The 22,936-nt window shown below is 51.1% G+C and overlaps 1 protein-coding gene across 2 annotated transcripts in view; it reads right to left on the bottom strand.

Moving 5' to 3' along the window:
- Positions 1-1,637: 1,637 nt before the first annotated feature.
- EFNA3 (ephrin A3) overlaps positions 1,638-22,936 on the bottom strand; it is a 65,314-nt gene continuing 44,015 nt past the window's right edge. Inside the window, exons 2-5 of one of the 2 annotated variants that reach the window (XM_066608933.1) lie at positions 10,663-10,952; positions 9,658-9,723; positions 9,490-9,567; positions 1,638-2,988 (exon numbers count right to left, since the gene is read on the bottom strand). In XM_066608933.1, the coding sequence (XP_066465030.1) occupies positions 2,867-2,988; positions 9,490-9,567; positions 9,658-9,723; positions 10,663-10,952 (556 nt within the window). In that variant the 3' untranslated portion in view covers positions 1,638-2,866. The remainder of the gene's footprint in view (positions 2,989-9,489; positions 9,568-9,657; positions 9,724-10,662; positions 10,953-22,936) is intronic. The other variant, XM_066608934.1, reaches the window with a different exon arrangement.

Below are 22,936 nucleotides of genomic sequence, written 5' to 3'. Positions count from 1 at the left end.
AGCTTACAGTCTATGAGGAGGAACTAGGGGGACACACAAGAGCTTACAATCTATTATAGGTAACCAGGGAGCACACAAGAGCTTACAGTCTATGAGGAGGAAATAGCTCGTGTCTTCCTAGTGTCTCCTCAAAGGCTGTCTGTCTCAGACATCTGAGGGGCTGCGGTCACCATTGCACATATGTGTTATATCCCTCGTCCGATCGTTTACGCCAGCCTCTGCCTGCAGCCATTCTACGGAGTCGATCACATTATTATGGCCAGCAGCTAATATCCCGAGTGACCGCCATGGGCCGCACAGACAGCAGGCGGGCCGGGAGGGAGTAAGGTGCTGGTAGGTGTTCTCTGGTAGCTGGAGCCATGCTGACTGCAGGGTGCGTGGGGGATCTATAAAGCGATCATGACGATCGAGGCGGTCTCACAGATGCTCAATTGGGTCCAAGTCTGGGGAATACGGGGGTCGGGGAAGTACTGGGAGGGCTCAGTTGTGCTTTTTCAACCCCTGTAGAAGATCCTATCTGCCCCTGGGGGACAATCAGCATGTATGGGAGTACGTGATCTACATTCCACATTGATGAGTCCCAGACAACACCATGACCAGAACGCTACCGCCACTAGGTTGTTTTTTCAGAAATGGCTGGTGGGTGTTTCTCGCCAACATCCACCCAAAAGACGCGACTCATCAGAGAAAACCGCCCTTTACCAATCAGCGGCGGTCCGATACGGCTCAGCGGACAGAAGCCTTTTCTCCCGCTACCCCTTTGTTACACAGGCGCAGTGACCACGCGTTGCCCCGGAACCCCGTGTGCAGTCAGGCTCGCAGGACTGTATTATGTCTGGTCGCCCCACGGGTCATCTTCATGGTGAGCGGCTCTATTATTGCGTCAGTCGCCCTCCACCTCCGTAGCAGACCTTCACCTCACATCATTGGCGTGCGATGCTCCCCAGCTTCCAGTTATTCCCAATGGGGCCATTTGTCCGCGTACAGTACACCTTCACCACCGCGGCCCACGGACACTTCACAAACTGCGCTGTTCTAGAAATACCGCCATCCGTGGCCCAAAGCCAATAATCATCCCAACTAAATGGTCCCTTACACCCAACGATGAGGCATACGTGAGCCCCTGGCCTGTAGTACACCTTATATACCCACCGAGGCACCGCCTTCATGAAGGTGGCCATAATAATGTGGCTTAGCCCTGCAGATTGTAAGCTCTTATGGCCCTCTATATAGCACCAACATATTCCACAATGCTGTACAAAGACTCATCATTCAGCCCTATGTGAGGTGGGTGATGCATCCATACAGATTAGTGGGGTGAGGGCGCCCTCTGTTGGTGACACCACTCAAGCAGTCATTAGCATGCAGTGCAGGATGTGGCTTTGGGGCCTTGAGACTAATGAGCGCCCCCTCCTGTACAGGATGGAGGGCGCACAGCTGCTGGCACCGCCTGGATCTGGACGGCTTTCAAGGTCAGCCGGCGGCTCAGTTGATCACCACATTGTGAGAAGCTGCGGCCGCAGACTTTCCCAGAGTGGGGGCGCCGCTGATTCCTGATGGGAGGGTTGCATACAGGTAGGGGGGGCCATGCAAGCAGCCCATCCAGCATCCCCTCCCCCACACTCACAACAAACACGTGGATTTTGTTATTTATTCATTTTCTAGGTTAAGAGCATTATATGAAAATCACAGCCGCCGCCGTTCATTAAAAAGGTCAGTCCGCGAATGTCTGGAAAGTGTCTGTGCATTGCATAGGTGGAGAGGCCTTCACAGAAGACAACGAGGAACCACTGGGATGTATGTACAGCTCGGCCACCTGCCGCAGATACGCCGTATAGACATGTATATACAAAGACTGTCCACTGGGGAGGGTCCCGCATGCTGCTCTACCGCTCAGCCCCTCCGGCTCCTGCTGGACTAGATGCTGGGTCCCCCTCTGCCCCCCATTCCTCTTGGGGTCTCAGATTATATTGGTCAGCGTGGGGATCTGGGATCATTTAGTGCAATTTCCTCCCGTCTTCCATAGGTGATTATTACAAGAGTTGGGGAAGTCGTCACGGCGGGTGGAGCTTTGAGGAGGCGCTGGGGCTGCTGCGTCCCGGCTCTGCTACATCTGTCATACAGGAAGGGGGGAGCTCGATGAATGACTGTTGGGCCGCCCAGGAGAAGCAGCGTGGCACCTCCACCACCTTTTGGCACGTGCACTCCCATTGCATTGGGGCGGGTTGTTGGAGGAGGATGATGGGGGAAATGGCACACGATTGGCACCAGAACATGGTAGAGCCGAACATTTGGTATGGAAAAAGTTCTGCTACTGTGTACAAGCGCACACGGGCGTACTATATCCACAAGGCTGGCGGTAATCCGAGTGAGAGGAACTAAGCGCCACAGGGTGATGGGTCCGGGCTCACGAGAAATGAAGGGGACCAACTTGGTAAGGCTGACGAACACAATGGTCCGTTGTCACCCCAAGGTCCTGCACTTTGAGAGTGTCCTGTCCTTGCAGGGACCAAGCGGGCGTAGGCACTCAAGTAATAACAGCCCACCGTTACGGCTACAGCGTGGCTGAGCAGTCTCCTGCGCCATCGCCAGTTCTCAGCAGCCACTCCTTGGTTGAGTTCTGGCCCCCATCGGTTGAGAAGATTGATGACATCACTTGACCGTGACGGTGATCACGGGTGTCCATTAGGTTTTTCGTGCCACCGGTCGAGTCTTTATAAAAAGGGAAGGAAATAAAAACCCCGTGAAGGACGCTGCTCCTCCTGCCAGCTGCGACGCAGCCTGCGCCATCCTTAGTTCTTACGGTGGAGTTCGTACTTGCGTTAAGTTTTCCAGTCCCGAGGTCTTCGGTCCTGACACAAGAAGACTACGATGCCAGGAGCATCATGAGGAGCAGAGACACCGCCACAGTCACATGTAAGTGCTCCCGCTTCGGGCTCGTCCCGCTGATGCTCTTCTCCAACTTGGGAACCTCTGGATTAAAGTTACCTGAAGTAAAGAAGAGAAGCCGTGAGCGGACAGAAAACCCCTCTCTCCCTCTCGACAGAAAACGTCACCTCCTCCAAAAAATGTCCCCGGACACAAAGCGCACGCAGCAACAAATGCCAAACTACAGGGAACGCTCAGAGCGGCTGCGTCACACCAGCTGGAAGGGACAGATGTAGACTGGGAGGAATGGATAAAGCGTGACGCCGTGTCTTACATGGACGGCTTTATGGGTCAGAAAGCGGGCGGCTGATTCATGACCAGCGGGCATTTTCAGGAGGTCGGCTGCTACCCCATCACATGACTGCACAAAAGAACATCCATGAACCAGGGAGAATAAGGGGTGGAGGGGGGACACTAGCAGAAGGGAAGGGACACCAAAAGGAAAGGGTGAGTGAGGGCTGGAAGGGGAACGAGGAACACCTGAACAGGAGGCAAAGGGCGAGTGGCCATTATGGTTTTAAGACTAGACCGGCTCCCCGTGGCCTCTTCTGCCTCCCTCTTTCATTACTGATCCATGGCTGGCAGGTGCCGCGCTCTAATACCCCGTTTCACTGAAAAACGGGAATTTTTCTTACCGATAATTCCCTTTCTTGAAGGCATCATGACAGCATACATCTGGAGGTTGCTCACCTGATGGGACAGGAAAAGGCAGAGCATAAAAGAAACCTCCCCTCCACCAAACACCAGTGTGTTCCAAATAACCACAGTGACAGAATACTTAACCAGAAGGTGTGTTTTTATTGACATCACACACCTCAGACAAAGAAACATAAGCATACACATTACCTCATGTGTTAGACAAAATAAGGGTAACCATGTCGGTAGGGGGGGGGGGAAAGCCCGTATGCTGTCATGATGCCTTCAAGAAAGGGAATTATCGGTAAGAAAAATTCCCGTTTTCCCTTCGACATCATGACAGCATACATCTGGAGGAATACCAAATAACTGGCATGGGCTTTTTTAGGGAGGGATTACCGCTTGGAGCACCTTCCTACCGAAGGTTGCGTCCTGACTACATTTAAAGTCCAGCCTGTAATGTTTAATAAAAGTATGGCCAGAAGTCCACGTGGCTGCGTTACAAATCCGCTCGATTGACGCGTGCGCTCTTTCTGCCCAAGAAGATGCCACCGCTCTCGTCGAGTGGGCCTTCAATCAATCTGGAGGAGGGATGCCCTCCCTTGGCCTTGTAAGCCTCCTGGATGGCTCTCCTGAGCCACCGGGCAATCGCATCTTTAGAAGCGGCCCTTCCTTTGGCCTGCCCCTGAAATTGAACGAAAATTTTATTAGTCTTTCTGAAACTTTCCATTGCCTCAAGGTACGCTAGTACAGCTCTTTTGACATCTAGATTATGGAGCTTCTGCTCCTTTTCGTTTTTGAAATCTTGGCAGAAGGCTGGAATGACTATTGGCTGGCCTCTGTGGAAATCTGACAAGACTTTAGGCTGAAAGGACGGGTCTAAAGAAAATACTATTTTGTCTGGGTGAATAGTCATATATGGGGTCCTTCGTGAGAGGGCCCGGATTTCACCCACGCGTCTAGCCGAAGTGACTGCCACAAGGAGGGCTACCTTATACGTCAGCAAGGCGATGGATAGATCTCTAAAAGGTTCAAATGGGGGATCGCAGAAGGCCTGAAGGACTATGGTCAGATCCCAGGGGGGTGCCGTAAGCCTTGTAAATGGATGCAATCTACTTGCCCCTCTAAGAAATCTCCTAATCCACCTGTGCTCCGCAAGCGCGAGATCAAAGAATGCCCCCAAAGCCGCAACTTGGACTTTGAGGGTATTCGGACTCAACCCTTTATCCAGGCCCGCCTGCAGAAAATCTAGGATTTTACGGATGTCTGGCTGATCTAACTGCTGGATGTCCTGGCCCATCCACTCTGAGAATTTTTCCCAGACTTTGGAATAGATCTTTTTTGTCGAGGGTTTAAGGCTCTCGCTAATAGTGGAAATTACGTTAGGAGAAAGACCCTTCCCCAAGAATTTTACCCGTTCAAGATCCAGGCCGTAAGCCTGAACTTGTGAACCTCCGGGTAAAGAAGAGGGCCCTGCAGCAATAGGTCCGGTCTTGGTGGAAGGTGGAAAGGCTCTCCTACTGACAGAGATCTCAGGAGGGGAAACCAAGGTCTTTTGGGCCAATAAGGTGCTACCAGAATTACTGACAGGCTTGACCGCAGTAATTTCCTTAGTAGGAGCAGAATTAATGGTAAAGGGGGAAAAGCGTACGCCAAGTCCCAAACCCAGGGGTGAGAGAGAGCGTCCGTGCCCAAGGCCTGTTTCTCTGCGCCTCGGGAAAAGAAAAGCCGGCACTTGGTATTTGCGTTTGACGCAAATAGGTCTATTTCTGGTACCCCCCATTTCGTCACAAGCAGGCTGAACACCTCGGGATGGAGTTCCCACTCTCCTGGGTCCACTTTCTTCCTGCTTAGAAAGTCTGCGGCTGAATTCTCGGCTCCTTTTATGTGAAAGGCCGACAGTGACTTGGTTGTGAGTTCCGCCCACTGAAGGATCCTTCCCGCCAACTGCTGCAGTAGAGGATTCCTGGTGGTACCCTGGTGGCGAATGAGTGACACTATCGTCATATTATCTGAAAAGATCCTCACATGCTTCATCCCTAAGAGCGATTGCAGGCTACGTAGGGATTTCCACACCGCATTAAGTTCTCTAGAGTTAGACGAACCAGATCTCTCATGAGCGTCCCAAGTACCCTGTATATAACCGCCTTCAAAGTGGGCCCCCCACCCTTTGGCGCTGGCATCTGTTGTGATTATTATTGTAGGGTCCAAGTTCCATTCAGATGCCCGTGACAGGTTGTCCGATGACAACCACCAGCGGAGTGAAGATCTGGCTTTAGCAGAAATAGAAATTGTCTGGTCGAGTGAGGACTGTAACTTGTCCCAATTCTGAAGGATTAGTGACTGGAGACCGCGACTATGGAACTGAGCCCAGGGAACCACGCCAATACACGAAGTCATTAGCCCCAGGATCCGCATTGCATCTCTTACTGTTACTCTAGATTTTTTATAGAGTGTGGAACATTCCTCTAAAATATGCTGTTTCCTTAGAGGAGGAAGGGACGAATTTTGGAGACTGGAATCCAGAATGACTCCCAGGAATTTTTTCCTGGTTTCTGGTTCCATGTTGGATTTTAGATCATTAATAATCCAACCCAGCGTGGAACCCAAGTGTGACCTCAAAAAAGTCGGGGAATCTGCCACCAGCAGGAAGTCGTCCAAGTAGGGGGACGATAATAAACCCACGATTGCGCAAAAAGGCAATATTTCTCGCAAACCTCAGGAACTTTTGCGAGTTGGCGTAAATAGGGATGTGAAAGTAAGCATCCTTTAGGTCAATTGTAGCCATTACATTATTCCTGGCAATTAGGGGAGTTGCAGTTCTGATAGTCTCCATTTTAAATTTCCTATACTCAATGAATTTATTCAGTTCTTTGAGGTTAATTATTGTGCGGTGGGAGCCATCTGGCTTGGGAACCAGAAAAAGGGGGGAATAAAATCCCTTCCCCTATTCCTTCTTGGGGACGGGGATAACCGCGCCAAGATCCAGCAGGTTCTGTACACCTCTCAACAGAGCCTGCTCTAGGGCTGGAGACTGGATTGAGGTTACAATAAATCTGTCAGGGGGGCGAGATTCTAGTATGATCTTGTACCCCTCCGCCACCAGGTGTAGCACCCACTCGTTATGTTACGCCAACTGGTGGCAAAACGAGCCAGTCTACCGCCCACCGGGCACGAAGATGCAGGCTGAGGGACAACAATAAGAGTCTTACCCCTTCCACCCTTCGGATAAGACCATCTTCCGGTCTTCCCTTTCCCAGCGTATGTAGACGAGGGACGTGGAGTGAAGGGTCTCTTGGGCGGTCTGATGGCTGGCAGTCCCTGGTTCTTGTCAGCTGCTTTTTCCAGCAGGCGATCCAGGTCCGGTCCAAAAATGCGTGCGCCCCGAAAGGGTAGGGTACACAGCTTGTTTTTGGATGTTAAGTTCCCCGACCACTCCTTTACCCAGACTGCCCTTCTGGCGGTGTTGGATAGGGCTGCCATGCGAGCTCCGAAGCGGACCGTTTCTATAGAGGCATCCGCCAGAAACCCCGTTGCCATCTATAGCAGAGGGATGCCGCTCGCAAACCCTTCCCTGGAGGCTTTTTGGTCAATTAGGGACACGAGCTGATGCAGCCAGACCGCCATGGAGCGAGCCACAGAAGTGGCCGTGGTATTGTATTTTATAATAAGGCTGGACGTGGACCAGGCCTTACGCATGGTCATGTCCACTTTATTGTCCAAGGAGTCCTTTAAGTGGGACGTATCTTCAAATGGTAATCCAGACTTCCTGGACACCATAGCGATAGCCGCATCTACTTTCGGCATTTCGTCCAGAAACGCCACCTCGTCTCCCGCAAATAAAAGGCGCTCCTTGAACTCCCTAGGGATTAGCGGAGCCTGATCCACACAATCCCACTCGTTCAGGATTAGTTGTTTGAGTGTGGCATTTACAGGAAACGAAGATTTCCGTTGTGGAAGCAATCCCGCAAACATATCGTCTTGCGCCGTGCGGGGTTGCTGCACATCTTCCTCCACCTGCATGGTTCTACGTACAGCTTTTAAAAGTTGATCAATGTCAGCGGTGGAAAAAAGGTACTTTTTCTCCTCCTGCAACACTTCCCCAAGATTATCAAACTCCAAATCTTCCGCCATGTCAGAGTCGGACTCTGACACAGCCGGAGCAGACCTTCGTGTAACCCCTGAGGGCCCAGGTTGGAGGTCCGAGAGGGAGGACTGAACTTCTTCCCGGACGACCGACCGAATTTCGGACATAAGGGAAGATTTTTCCTCCTGCAGAACTTTTGCAGAACAAAAAGGCACATAATGTTTTGGTGTAGGAGTCGTCGAGTTTGGCCGAGCACACTGGACACTTTTTACTCCTCCTCCTAGCCTCCCTAGGTTTTTGAGTATCCCTGTCCTGCAATGACAAGGGAGAACTCTGGTAGTCAGGAAGTGTATGTAGTGCAGGTGGCTGTAGGTTGGCCCACTGGACCACTTACAGTTTGGAGATTCTCTGGGTCCTCTCTGGCCGACATCCTGCGCTTGTGGGATCAACTCCTGTACTTAGGATCGATTCCCGGCGTGAAGAAACACCAGCCGTCTTCCCTGGTGCAGAGGAGCTTTAAAAATTGAATCCGGCGCCAGCCGCGCTAGGCCACGCCCCCTTTGCGGAGCGTCTGACGTCACCGCGTCACTCCCGGAGCTCCGCCGAGGCCACGCCCCCTTGAGGAATGCTGCTGCTCGGCCGGACCCAGAGATGGCGGCCGCCGCCTAAATGACGGCCGCAGTGGTGCCGGAAAGCCCGTACTTGGACCCAGGCCCGCGCAGTCCCCGGTTAGCTCCCAGATGAGGTACTTCCCACTGGGGCAACCGGGGCTGCCAGGAGAGATGCCGCCGCTCACCGGTAAGCCCTGGAACCTCCGCATGGGACAGCATTGCTGGAGCTCTGCCGCTGCTGTCCTGAAGGGACAGGAAAAGCACTGGTGTTTGGTGGAGGGGAGGTTTCTTTTATGCTCTGCCTTTTCCTGTCCCATCAGGTCAGCAGGTGAGCAACCTCCAGATGTATGCCGTCATGATGTCGAAGGGAAATAACACATACCCCGGAAAAAAAAAAAACATAGAACGATTTTCCAGAATTTTTGAGGATGCAAAATGATTTTTCAGGCTTTTTGAGGATGCATGAAATATAAGCCCTACTCCAAAATTAAGCCCTGCTAACAGTTAATTTAAAAAAAAAGTCAATTAAAATAGTGTCCAGGCAGCTATACATGTAAAAAAGTTAAACCTTTTTGAACAAAAATTAATATAAGACACTGTCTTATTTTCGGGGAAACACAGTATTTAGGTCCCAGTAAATATTGCCACCTGGAGTCCTGAGCGGAGGTACGTTACGTAAGAACCAGCGACACTTTTTATTTCAGCAGGTTCTCCTGGAGACGATGAAGGTTCCATGTGGCACCAGAGCGCGTGGCGCTGGGCAGACGGAGAGAGCTGAACATGACAAGCGGGAGCTGGAGGGGCAGTTGGGCCGCGAGCGCAGGACGGAGAAGTCGGGGCCAGGAATGGAGTCTTCGTAACAGGCGGTCGGGGCTCATTCAGTAATCCCCATAATACATTCTACTTAGCTGCAGTCCCTGAAGCAGCTGCATGAGACGAGCCCACAGCGGCAGAGACCAGGGATGTGCGCGGCTTCAGACCGCCACGTAGTCTGCTCTCTGCGCTAGATATAAGCGATGACAGAGGACAATGGTCACCCGTGAGATGACAAATCCGCTGATCATCTTCCACCACGTGGAGGAGACAGCAGAAGCGCAAGGATTTAGCCAGGAAGCTGCAAGTATTACATCCGCCTGCAGAGGGCGATCCAGGTACAGGCATGACATTGCAGACTCTCCAGCAGCGTCCTGTAGATGGAGACAAAGCCCGGCAGCTGGTAGCACTCACCCAGATCTTCAATCTTCACCTCAGGTCCTATCGTGAATTGTGGCACCGTGGGAGCGCGCTTCTCACCTGAATGAGCTGCTGCGAGGGAAAAACATCACCGTTACACCACATTGTGCAGGGTGACCCCCCCACACACACACACACACAGCCAGAGGCACCACTACTTACTGGTTGCACAGCACACAAACACTTTCATCTTCAGGCAGGAGCGCCGGTGGTTGTGGGTTGGCGTTGCTGGAAAAAAAAAAAAAAAGAATATAAGATGTGAGACAGGACTGCGAAGAGGAGCAGCTGGAGGACCCGGGTGGTACCTTTAATGATGGCCTGGACTATAGGGGCCTACATTGATGGTACCTCTGATGGTGGTCTGGATTGTGGGGGCCTGCATGATGGTACCTCTGATGATGGTCTAGACTATAGAAATCTACATGATGGTACCTTTGATGGTGGTCTAGACTATAGAGGCCTACATGATGGTACCTCTGATGGTGGTCTGGACTACAGGGGCCTACATGATGGTACCTTTGATGGTGGTCTAGACTATAGAAGTCAACATGATGGTACCTCTGATAGTAGTCTGGACTATAGAGGTCTACATGATGGTCTAAACTATATAGGTCTACATGATGGTGCCTCTGATGGTGGTCTGGACTACAGGGGCCTACATGATGGTGCGTCTGATGGTGGTCTGGACTATAGCGGTCTACATGATGGTGTCTCTGGACGTTGGTCTGGACTATAGGGGGCCTACATGATGCTGCCTCTGATGGTGGTCTGCACCAGCGTTTCTCAACTCCAGTCCTCAGCGCCCCCAACAGGTCATGGTTTTAGGATAGAGAAAACACCTGTGGCAATGTCTGAGGCACCGACAATTACATGACCTGCACAGCACTGAGGAAATCCTCAAAGCATGACCTGTTGGGGAGTTGTGAGTACTGGAGTTGAGAAACACTGGTCAAGACTAGAGAGGTCTACAGGATGGTACCTCTGAGGGTGGTCTGGACTATAAGAACCTACATGATGGCAGCTCCAGCAGTGGTCTAGACCCCCCTTAGGATGCCTGCGCAATGCCCAAAACGAAATACATGCATCTCAGGCCCGCCCTCCGCTCTCCCGCAAATACACAGGTGTGAGGAGGTCCGTGCTTGGCATGATCGCTCCGTGCGTACTCACAGATATAGTAGTATTCGTGGCCCGCATGGAACTCATATCCCAGGGAAAAAGCACTGTACCGCTGGAACTTCTCTGAGAACTTGATGGGGCTGTGCGGGGAGTGAGGCCGGTTACATTCCCAGCGCTTGAAGCCGTGGCTGATGTTGCACTTGCGGTAGCCCTCATAATTCACCATATAGAGAATGTATTGCTCCATCCTGTGCTCCGCCATCGACTCGTTATAGTGTGGACAGTAAATGTCAAGGTAGTCGTTAACATTCACCTGAACCGTGTAACCATCTCGTCGTAAACTGGAAGACATAAGGACAAAGAATCATCAGTTATTTCTACTCTGGCCCCCACGGACACCCATCCTACAAGGGGCTAAACTGCACCCCACTATGACCTGCTCCCCACAAGATCAAACCTGAACAGCTCCTTCCAAGTAACTCACGCCGCTACTAACAGCGGAGGATGAAAGGCTTGTCATTGGACATCCCCGGGTCACATGTGTCAGTCAATACATCGCACGCACGGCTGAGCTGTAATTTGTTTTTTTTCTCTAATCTCTGCTCTCAAGGCTGAGAATTAATTAGGAAATATTGAGCCGGCCAAAAGCACTTAGTAATGTTCACGCTTCTACTGTAACACACACCCGTACGCTGCCAGTACCGCAAGGCCGAGATATGTAATACAGAGCAACGGGATTATATACAAACACGTGTGGGGATTATATAGAGCTGCGGACACATGAAGAAGAGGAGACGTGTGAGGCTTATAGAGCTGCGGACACATGAAGAAGAGGAGACGTGTGAGGCTTATATAGAGCTGCGGACACATGAAGAAGAGGAGACGTGTGAGGCTTATATAGAGCTGCGGACACATGAAGAAGAGGAGACGTGTGAGGCTTATATAGAGCTGCGGACACATGAAGAAGAGGAGACGTGTGAGGCTTATATAGAGCTGCGGACACATGGATGTGTGAGGCTTATATAGAGCTGCGGACACATGAAGGAGACGTGTGAGGCTTATATAGAGCTGCGGACACATGAAGGAGACGTGTGAGGCTTATATAGAGCTGCGGACACATGAAGAACAAACGTGAGCCTTATATAGAGCTGCGGACGCATGAAGAAGAGGAGACGTGTGAGCCTTATATAGAGCTGCGGACGCATGAAGGAGACGTGTGAGGCTTATATAGAGCTGCGGACGCATGAAGGAGACGTGTGAAGCTTATATAGAGCTGCGGACGCATGAAGGAGACGTGTGAGGCTTATATATAGAGCTGCGGACGCATGAAGGAGACGTGTGAGGCTTATATAGAGCTGCGGACGCATGAAGGAGACGTGTGAGGCTTATATAGAGCTGCGGACGCATGAAGGAGACGTGTGAGGCTTATATAGAGCTGCGGACGCATGAAGGAGACGTGTGAGGCTTATATAGAGCTGCGGACGCATGAAGGAGACGTGTGAGGCTTATATAGAGCTGCGAACGCATGAAGGAGACGTGTGAGGCTTATATAGAGCTGCGGACGCATGAAGGAGACGTGTGAGGCTTATATAGAGCTGCGGACGCATGAAGGAGACGTGTGAGGCTTATATAGAGCTGCGGACGCATGAAGGAGACGTGTGAGCCTTATATAGAGCTGCGGACGCATGAAGAGGAGACGTGTGAGCCTTATATAGAGCTGCGGACGCATGAAGAAGAGGAGACGTGTGAGCCTTATATAGAGCTGCGGACGCATGAAGAAGAGGAGACGTGTGAGCCTTATATAGAGCTGCGGACGCATGAAGAAGAGGAGACGTGTGAGCCTTATATAGAGCTGCGGACGCATGAAGAAGAGGAGACGTGTGAGCCTTATATAGAGCTGCGGACGCATGAAGAAGAGGAGACGAGTGAGCCTTATATAGAGCTGCGGACGCATGAAGAAGAGGAGACGTGTGAGCCTTATATAGAGCTGCGGACGCATGAAGAAGAGGAGACGTGTGAGCCTTATATAGAGCTGCGGACGCATGAAGAAGAGGAGACGTGTGAGCCTTATATAGAGCTGCGGACGCATGAAGAAGAGGAGACGTGTGAGCCTTATATAGAGCTGCGGACGCATGAAGAAGAGGAGACGTGTGAGCCTTATATAGAGCTGCGGACGCATGAAGAAGAGGAGACGTGTGAGCCTTATATAGAGCTGCGGACGCATGAAGAAGAGGAGACGTGTGAGCCTTATATAGAGCTGCGGACGCATGAAGAAGAGGAGACGTGTGAGCCTTATATAGAGCTGCGGACGCATGAAGAAGAGGAGACGTGTGAGCCTTATATAGAGCTGCGGACGCATGAAGAAGAGGAGACGTGTGAGCCTTATATAGAGCTGCGGACGCATGAAGAAGAGGAGACGTGTGAGCCTTATATAGAGCTGCGGACGCATGAAGAAGAGGAGACGTGTGAGCCTTATATAGAGCTGCGGACGCATGAAGAAGAGGAGACGTGTGAGCCTTATATAGAGCTGCGGACGCATGAAGAAGAGGAGACGTGTGAGCCTTATATAGAGCTGCGGACGCATGAAGAAGAGGAGACGTGTGAGCCTTATATAGAGCTGCGGACGCATGAAGAAGAGGAGACGTGTGAGGCTTATATAGAGCTGCGGACACATGAAGGAGACGTGTGAGGCTTATATAGAGCTGTGGACACATGAAGGAGACATGTGAGGCTTATATAGAGCTGTGGACACATGAAGGAGACATGTGAGGCTTATATAGAGCTGTGGACACATGAAGAACAAACATGTGAGGCTTATATAGAGCTGTGGACACATGAAGAACAAACATGTGAGGCTTATATAGAGCTGTGGACACATGAAGAAGAGGAGACGTGTGAGGCTTATATAGAGCTGTGGACACATGAAGAGGAGGAGACGTGTGAGGATTATATAGAGCTGTGGACACATGAAGAAGAGGAGACGTGTGAGGCTTATATAGAGCTGTGGACACATGAAGGAGACATGTGAGGCTTATATAGAGCTGTGGACACATGAAGGAGACATGTGAGGCTTATATAGAGCTGTGGACACATGAAAGAGACATGTGAGGCTTATATAGAGCTGTGGACACATGAAGGAGACATGTGAGGCTTATATAGAGCTGTGGACACATGAAGGAGACATGTGAGGCTTATATAGAGCTGTGGACACATGGAGACATGTGAGGCTTATATAGAGCTGTGGACACATGAAGGAGACATGTGAGGCTTATATAGAGCTGTGGACACATGAAGAACAAACATGTGAGGCTTATATAGAGCTGTGGACACATGAAGAAGAAAAGATGTGTGAGGCTTATATAGAGCTGTGGACACATGCAGAAGAGAAATGTGAGGATTATATAGAGCTGTGGACACAAAGATGTGTGAGGATTATATACAGCTGTGGATATATGAAAAAGACGTGAGGATTATATACAGCTGTGGGCATATTAAGAAGAGACATGTGAGGATTATATAGAACTGTGGACAAAGAAGAAGAGACATGTGAGGATTATATAGAGCTGTGGACAAAGAAGAAGAGACATGTGAGGATTATATAGAGCTGCAGACACATGAAGAGATGTGTGAGGATTATATAGAGCTGTGGACCCATGAAAAAGAGATGTGTGAGGATTATACGGAGCTGCAGACCCATGAAAGAGAGATGTGTGAGGATTATACAGAGCTGCAGACCCATGAAAAAGAGATGTGTGAGGATTATACAGAGCTGCAGACCCATGGAAAAGAGATGTGTGAGGATTATACAGAGCTGCAGACCCATGAAGAAGAGATGGGTTAGGATTATATAGAGCTGTGGACACGAAGAGATGTGTGAGGATTGCAAAGAGCTGTGGACACATGAAGAAGAGGAGATGTGTATGGATTATATAGAGCTGTGGGCACATAAGGAGATGTGTGAGGATTATATAGAGCTGTGGACATGTGAAGAGATGTGTGAGGATTATATAGAGCTGCAGACATATGAAGAAGAGACATGTGAGGCTTACATAGAGGCGTGGACACATGAAGAGATGTGTATGGATTATATAAAGTTGTGGACACGAAGAGATGTTTGAGGATTTTATAGAGCTGTGGGCATATGAAGAGATGTGTGAAGATTATATAGAGCTGTGGACACATGAAGAAGAGATGGGTGAGGATTATATAGAGCTGTGGACACATGAAGAAGAGATGGGTGAGGATTATATAGAGCTGTGGACACATGAAGAGATGTGTGAGGATTATATAGAGCTGTGGACACATGAAGAGATGGGTGAGGATTATATAGAGCTGTGGACACATGAAGAAGAGATGTGTGAGGATTATATAGAGCTGTGGACACATGAAGAAGAGATGTGTGAGGATTATATAGAGCTGTGGACACATGAAGAAGAGATGTGTGAGGATTATATAGAGCTGTGGACACATGAAGAAGAGATGGGTGAGGATTATATAGAGCTGTGGACACATGAAGAAGAGATGGGTGAGGATTATATAGAGCTGTGGACACATGAAGAAGAGACGGGTGAGGATTATATAGAGCTGTGGACACATGAAGAGGAGGAGACGTGTGAGGATTATATAGACCTGTGGACACATAAAGAGGAGACATGTGAGGATTATATAGAGCTGTGGACACATAAAGAGGAGACATGTGAGGATTATATAGAGCTGTGGACACATAAAGAGGAGACATGTGAGGATTATATAGAGCTGTGGACACATGAAGAGGAGACATGTGAGGATTATATAGAGCTGTAATGAAAAAAAGATCTGGTACCGTGTTAGCCAGTAGAGCAAAATGTGATTGTTCCCAGAACCTGAGAAGTTCGCAAGCTCGCTATTATTACATCATATATTTTTGTTAGCCAATAAAAGGTATTATATTACAATTACGTGGTTTCTCTTGCTGGGAACAATCACAGATTATAGAGCTGTGGACACATGAAGAGATGTGTGAGGATTATATAGAGCTGTGGACACATGAAGAAGAGATTTGTGAGGGTTATATAGAGCTGTGGACACATGAAGAAGAGGAGACGTGTGAGGATTATATAGAGCTGTGGACACATGAAGAAGAGGAGACGTGTGAGGGTTATATAGAGCTGTGGACACATGAAGAAGAGATGTGTGAGGGTTATATAGAGCTGTGGACACATGAAGAAGAGATGTGTGAGGGTTATATAGAACTGTGGACACATGAAGAAGAGATGTGTGAGGGTTATATAGAGCTGTGGACACATGAAGAAGAGATGTGTGAGGGTTATATAGAGCTGTGGACACATGAAGAAGGAGGAGACGTGTGAGGATTATATAGAGCTGTGGACACATGAAGAAGAGATGTGTGAGGATTATAAAGAGCTGTGGACACATGAAGAAGAGATGTGTGAGGGTTATATAGAGCTGTGGACACATGAAGAAGAGGAGACGTGTGAGGATTATATAGAGCTGTGGACACATGAAGAAGAGGAGACGTGTGAGGATTATATAGAGCTGTGGACACATGAAGAAGAGATGTGTGAGGGTTATATAGAGCTGTGGACACATGAAGAAGAGATGTGTGAGGGTTATATAGAACTGTGGACACATGAAGAAGAGATGTGTGAGGGTTATATAGAGCTGTGGACACATGAAGAAGAGATGTGTGAGGGTTATATAGAGCTGTGGACACATGAAGAAGGAGGAGACGTGTGAGGATTATATAGAGCTGTGGACACATGAAGAAGAGATGTGTGAGGATTATAAAGAGCTGTGGAAACATGAAGAAGAGGAGACGTGTGAGGATTATATAGAGCTGTGGACACATGAAGAGATGTGTGAGGGTTATATAGAGCTGTGGACACATGAAGAGGAGGAGACGTGTGAGGATTATATAGAGCTGTGGACACATGAAGAAGAGGAGACGTGTGAGGCTTATATAGAGCTGTGGACACATGAAGAAGAGGAGACGTGTGAGGCTTATATAGAGCTGTGGACACATGAAGAAGAGGAGACGTGTGAGGCTTATATAGAGCTGTGGACACATGAAGAAGAGGAGACGTGTGAGGCTTATATAGAGCTGTGGACACATGAAGAAGAGGAGACGTGTGAGGCTTATATAGAGCTGTGGACACATGAAGAAGAGGAGACGTGTGAGGCTTATATAGAGCTGTGGACACATGAAGAAGAGGAGACGTGTGAGGCTTATATAGAGCTGTGGACACATGAAGAAGGAGACGTGTGAGGATTATATAGAGCTGTGGACACATGAAGAAGAGGAGACGTGTGAGGCTTATATAGAGCTGTGGACACATGAAGAAGAGGAGACGTGTGAGGCTTATATAGAGCTGTGGACACATGAAGAAGAGGAGACGTGTGAGGCTTATATAGAGCTGTGGACACATGAAGGAGAGACATGTGAGGATTATAAAGAGCTGCTGTTGGTTCTTTGATATATGGCGGTATGTTGGTCATGTGGCACTGAGCATTCAGCAGAATTATTATTTAGCACAGCTTCCGTCCTTGAGAAGGACATGACATACGTGGGGGCATATGGAAAGCAGGAGGCACATGTCAGTGATGTCCACTTCTCTTCTCGCTGGCTACAAGTCTTCCTTACCGTCACCACAGTCACAAAGCCAGACTGCTGCCGACACATGTGCAAGGTGATAGTCGTCATAGGTGGCGTCACCCCCAGCGTGACGCTGACACCGCTCGCCCTTCTTGCTGGTGCCCCATATACATGACGCGTAGGGATGAGGGGTCACACGCTGGACAGCAGGCTCAGCAGACTGTGAGATCAGAGACTGCAGAGCCATCAATAATACGGGCAGCGCGTCCGCGAGGTGACCGGTGTTGGCGCCACGCATCATACAGAGGCAGTAATGTAACGAGCACTTCATGTGCCGCCCGCGCTGCCAAGCAGTCCAAGAGGATGCACAGTGACAGCGCCGTTCTCTGCACCAATATAATCACTGCGGTCACCCGCGTGACGAGGGGGACGCGCTCCGGGGGCCCGGCGTGGCCGCCATGTTCCCCACAGTAATAGAGAGGTACAGTGTGTCAGGATTAATGTTGTGTTTGCCTGGAGGGATCCGATTAGCTGGCAGGCGGCATTATACAAATCCAGCTGTCAGAGGCGCTGCGCTCCCGACCAGCAGATATTTTTAGCAAGTGGGTCCCATTTATACTAATTAAGAGGCAGCTCTGAGCCCCCCGCACACCAGACAGCCAATTCAGCCGTGCCCAAGTCACTTACACAGATGAGCGCAGAGCGCCGGCGGCAGACGCGGCCGCTGTCAGCTGTCACCTCGCAGAATCTGCAGAGAAACCAGTCTATCAAACTCGCAGACCCGGCAACACGGCGACGCTTGTCCTGGTGCCCTGATGTACCACTACCCCCACCATCCCCACACTGACCGCATGTACTACTACCTCCACCATCCCCATACCGACCTCATGTACTACCCCCACCATCCCGACCAAATGTACTACTACCCACACCATCCCCATACTGACCTAAAGTACTACCACCACCACCACATGGTATTGTCACCCCCATCATCTCCTGGGCACTGCAGGAGTATGATTCTCCTATCAATCCCCCCCCCCCCCCATTGATTACTCCATCCCATGGTGTCCCCGTGAGGACATCAGGTCCACCTGGTATCAGTACGAGGAGCCTCAGAACCGCTGTCATCCAGAATCGGATGGCATTCTGCAGTGAGGGTAATCGCGGCGAGGCACAAGGAGCGGACCCCGGGCTAGTGTGGTGACATATCTGGGACAGACCTTATGGGGGGGACTAACAGACAGAGAAGACGGGCAAAGTACAATCAGAATAGTAGTATGGGGGTGCAGCAGGCTCAGCCGTCTTACTGGCTACAAAGGCTGACCATCTAATACAGTGTTGAGGGGTCTGCCCGTCCTTCCAGAGACCAAATCCACTGAGACTGCAGCTGGTAAGAGTCGCCACCAACCCACCGGCATCTTTGCAGCCTTTCAAGGGGTCCAATTTAAGCAGGCAGGAGGGGGGGGGGGGGTGTCACTGGCCGAGGACCCTACCGCGCTGACAGGTGGAGATGGCAGCTTATGGGGAGGGGCGCACAGAAAACAATGCAGCTCAGCGTGCCCTAGTTAGACGCTGCGCCGGTACACGGAGAGCCGCACATCTCCCGCACTCCAGCAAGCACGGCTCTGGACATAAATAATTGAGTGCGCATCAGACGGACGACACATCAGGCAGCCGTGAGTGACACGCCGAGGAATCGCTCAGGACAGGGAAGTCAGACGAAGTGGTCCCAACACTGCGGACCCCCCCGACCTTCACCTTACCACGTAGCGCCATTCCTATAGTAAAGGGGGGTCTGCTGCTATGTGGAGGTCACACACCAGATAACGGCTTCACGGGGTACATACTAATGGCTCCCGCTTGTAGAACAGCGTGTAACAGCCGCCTGCAGATGAGGGGAATCCATTTTACAGAAAAAAACTATTGTCCGACTGTCAGCGGCGATCGATCGCGAGTCACGTGGCTCCAGAGAGAGAGAAGGCTGTGAGCAGCATCACAATCAGGACCCGGGACCACCGAGAAGCTGCAGCCCCCAGAGGGCATCAGCAATTAACGGTTACAGATGAGCCCGGCGTGTAAGGGGGAGGCAGCACAGACCGCTGGCTGTCTAATGTGACATCAAAGAGACAGCCAACAAGGTACTGAGCACAGACACCCGGGGGCAGCGCTCCACAACACAAGCATCCTAGGGAATACCTTCACCGTGAGCAGCAATGCCGGCGTCAGCGCCATCCGCAACAGCCGACGTGCGATGTCCGCGCCATCAGGAACAGAGCTGCAGATCTTCTCCGCAATCAAGTTGGCGAGCGGCATGATCCCTACTACAGCGGGGTGCATCATGCAATAGGTTATTAGTAATGTGTGCCGCCCTCCGCGCGCTCAGCCTGGTAAGAGCTGGATCATAAAGCGGACCACCTGCTGTAATCGACCCCACAATCAGGAGCGATGCTCTGCAGGCTGGGTCTTCGTGCACTCCCCAACGTTGGGACTCCCCCCATCCTGGCAGAAGTAGCGCCCCATCCGCCCGGGTGGGATGTCATTAGCGGCTCTTGCTTTCTAATGATATAAGTTACAGGCTCCGGCCTCCATCCATTCTTCCCATCGTCCCGCTGAATGCACTAGGGGGCCGGAGACGGCCATCTATCTGCGGGAAGAAGCCATGCATGAAAGTGACAATCTCCACAGTAATACCAGGCGGCCGCTGATCTCTCCGAGTCTCTACAAATCACCAGCAGTCCGCTCCATTCACATACAGCAAGCTGGCAGTGGCTCATCGGTGCGGGCACATGGTGGAGGGGTAATGTGATGCCAGTCTTATCCCACTACACTGCTACTAACATGTCCGTGTGCCCCGATCCCTGGACGCAGGACGCTAAATTACATGCTTTGTGTAGAACTAATGACCTGTCCTGCATTCACAAGATGTCAGCCAACACGGGCAGCCAACGATCCATCCACGGTCCTCGCATCGTGCCCCGTATGAGGAGGGCTCCAGGCGGGCAGGCTATAATGCAGGCGGCAGCAGAAGCCATACAGAATGTCTACTGAGAGCCTGCAGTGACCCGACGCCACCAATGCCAGAGCCATCTTAGTTGCCACATACCTACGAGAGTACAGAAGCCGAAGTGCGAAGCTGCAAGAATGGAACACTGGAGGGTAAAGAATGAGGCATGAAATAACACGGCCGAGCCACATAATTATGGCCACGTCCATGAAGGCGGTATATAAGGTGGGTATATAAGGTGTGCAACAGGCCAGCGGCTCACATATCCCTCATCATTGGGTGTAAGGAACCATTCAGTTGGGATGATAATTGGCTTCGGGCCACGGATGGCGGTATTACTAGAACAGCGCAATTTGTGGTGTCCACGGGCCACTGTGGTGAAAGTGTACTGTGTGCGGACAAATGGCCCCATTGGGAATAACTGGAAGCTGGGAAGCATCGCACGCCAATGATGTGAGGTGAACGTTGGCTACAGAGGTGGAGGGCGACTGACCCTACAGTAGAGCCGCTTACCATGAAGATGACCCGTGGGGAAACCAGACGTAATACAGTCCAGAAAGCCCGATTGCACACGGTCACTGCGCCTGTGTAACATAGGGGCATTGGAAGTAAAGCCTTTTGTCCGCTTGGCTGCATCGGAATCAGACCACTGCTGATTGGTGAAGGGTGGTCTTCTACCTCATCAAACGGATGGATGTTGGAGAGTCAGGTGAGAAACATCGGAGAACGAACCCTCGGCAGCAATTGCTGGAAGAACACAACCTGGTGGCAGCAGCGTTCTGGTCGTGGCATTGTCTGGGACCATCGTCTATGTGGAAGGCGCTCAGAACCCATCGGGTTATAGATCCATCCCTGCAGATCACGTACTCCCATACATGCCGATTGTCTCCCAGGGCAGATGGGATCTTCTACAGGGGTTGGAAAGCACAACCGAGACCTCCCAGTACTTACCAGCCCCCGTATTCCCCAGACTTGGACCGCATTGAGCATCTGTGAGACCGCCTCGATCGTCATGATCGCTCTATGGATCCTTCCCCATGCACCCTGAAGTCAGCACGGCTTCAGATAGTGGAGGCCACCTACTAGCACCTTACTCCCTCCCGGCCCGCCTGCGTGGCCCACAGTGGATATTAGCTGGCTGGCCATAATAATGTGATCGATTCTGTAAAACCGGCTGCAGGCAGAGGGTGGCGTTAACGATCCTACGAGGGATATAACACATATGTGCAATGGTGACCACAGCTCCTCAGATGTCTGAGGTGCTCAATCCTCTACTTGGGGAGGAGAGGAATGAGGATCTGGAGACGCAACAGACCCGGAAATTGTTCCGAAACTCCACTAAATAAACCCTTAACCTCGGGGCACCATGAGATTTAGGATTTTGGTGCAGCGCTACTGTAATGTGACTGCAGTAACGGATGAGGCAGCTGTGTTGTCCTGCACGACCTCCTCCCTTGGTGGTAGAGTCATCGGGGACTCTGGAAATGAAGAACTCCCCGAAGGGAGCAGATTCTGCACTTTTAAAGGTTGTCCTTTCTATAATTACAATGCACCTGCATGGGAGCAGCACGGGACGTGTCAGAGGAGGGTGCAAAATACAAAGAGCCATGACACCGCCCATGGTAGGTGCCCACACGGCACCCGCGGACCCAACACTGTGCTGCTCAGACGGCGGCGGTTATGGAAATTGTGGATCCCCCACGTGTCACGCGCGATCTGCGCAGATAGCACGTGGCCTGAAGCCTGCGGATCCCCCCCAATTCATGTTAGTCAGGACTGCAGCACCAAACTCTACAGTCTGGGGGCGCGCTAGTTGTTTGTGGACCCCGAGTACTAACGAAGGCTTTCACACCCCCAGCACCGAGCTGCAAGCGGCTTCCATCTTTAATCCAAACTCATTATCCTGTTGGCAGCGATTCGTCTTCCTAGCGTGGTGCCAAGCCGCTCGAGCCTGTCAGCCAGTTCTCGGAGCGCCTCGCCATCAGGTGTCCAAGAGCGACACTCACAATCCTCCCGCGAGGAATCACAAAGTGACTCAACGAAGCGTCGGTGGGAGAGACAAAGGAGTCGTCTCCCCGGGGAGGGCAGTGGAAGACGCTCCCCGGTCTTATGGCGGTTGAGCTCTCTCCTCACGGAGACGCCTCAGATAATCGCGCTGCCAGGCCGAGGGGTTTATCCTTCATTACATGGATTTGAGGAAAGCGAGCAGCTCCTTCATTACCAGTGAGGAGGATGCGGTCTGAGAGCGGCTCAATCCACATGTAAAACGTGTGGTGTCCGATCGATAACGGAGCTTCGGGTTGTGCCGTCGGCTGACCACCATGTTGGCAGGCCCAACAAGATTGTCGAAAACAAAACCTGTCTTTGTTGCCCTTAGCAACCAGTCACAGCACAGCTCTCCCTTTACCTCAGCAGGGGTCTGGTGCGAGTGGTTGCTATGGGCAACAAGGACCGTTTTTCTTGTAGACGGTGTGGATGAATGAAGCACAGCGTGCGCGACTGTCAGCCAACGCCATCACATGCCGGCCGCTCATCGGAAAGGAAGAGATGTCAACGCACTTCTCCAGATCAATACTGTACTGTGCATCATGGAGGTTCACTAGATCCCATGATCCGTGACGAGTCGCCTGCGACAATTACACTCACCGTCGTTGCACGAGGCACAAGTCACCCACGCCTCATTTACTAATGAAGCATGCAGGCAAGGTCTGCCCTGTGATCTCTGTGGT

Source organism: Eleutherodactylus coqui, chromosome 6, assembly GCF_035609145.1.
Source record: "Eleutherodactylus coqui strain aEleCoq1 chromosome 6, aEleCoq1.hap1, whole genome shotgun sequence".
Lineage (NCBI taxonomy): Eukaryota > Metazoa > Chordata > Amphibia > Anura > Eleutherodactylidae > Eleutherodactylus > Eleutherodactylus coqui.
The sequence above is the reverse complement of the archived record's forward strand: the minus strand, read 5'-3'. Positions and strand labels throughout refer to the sequence as shown.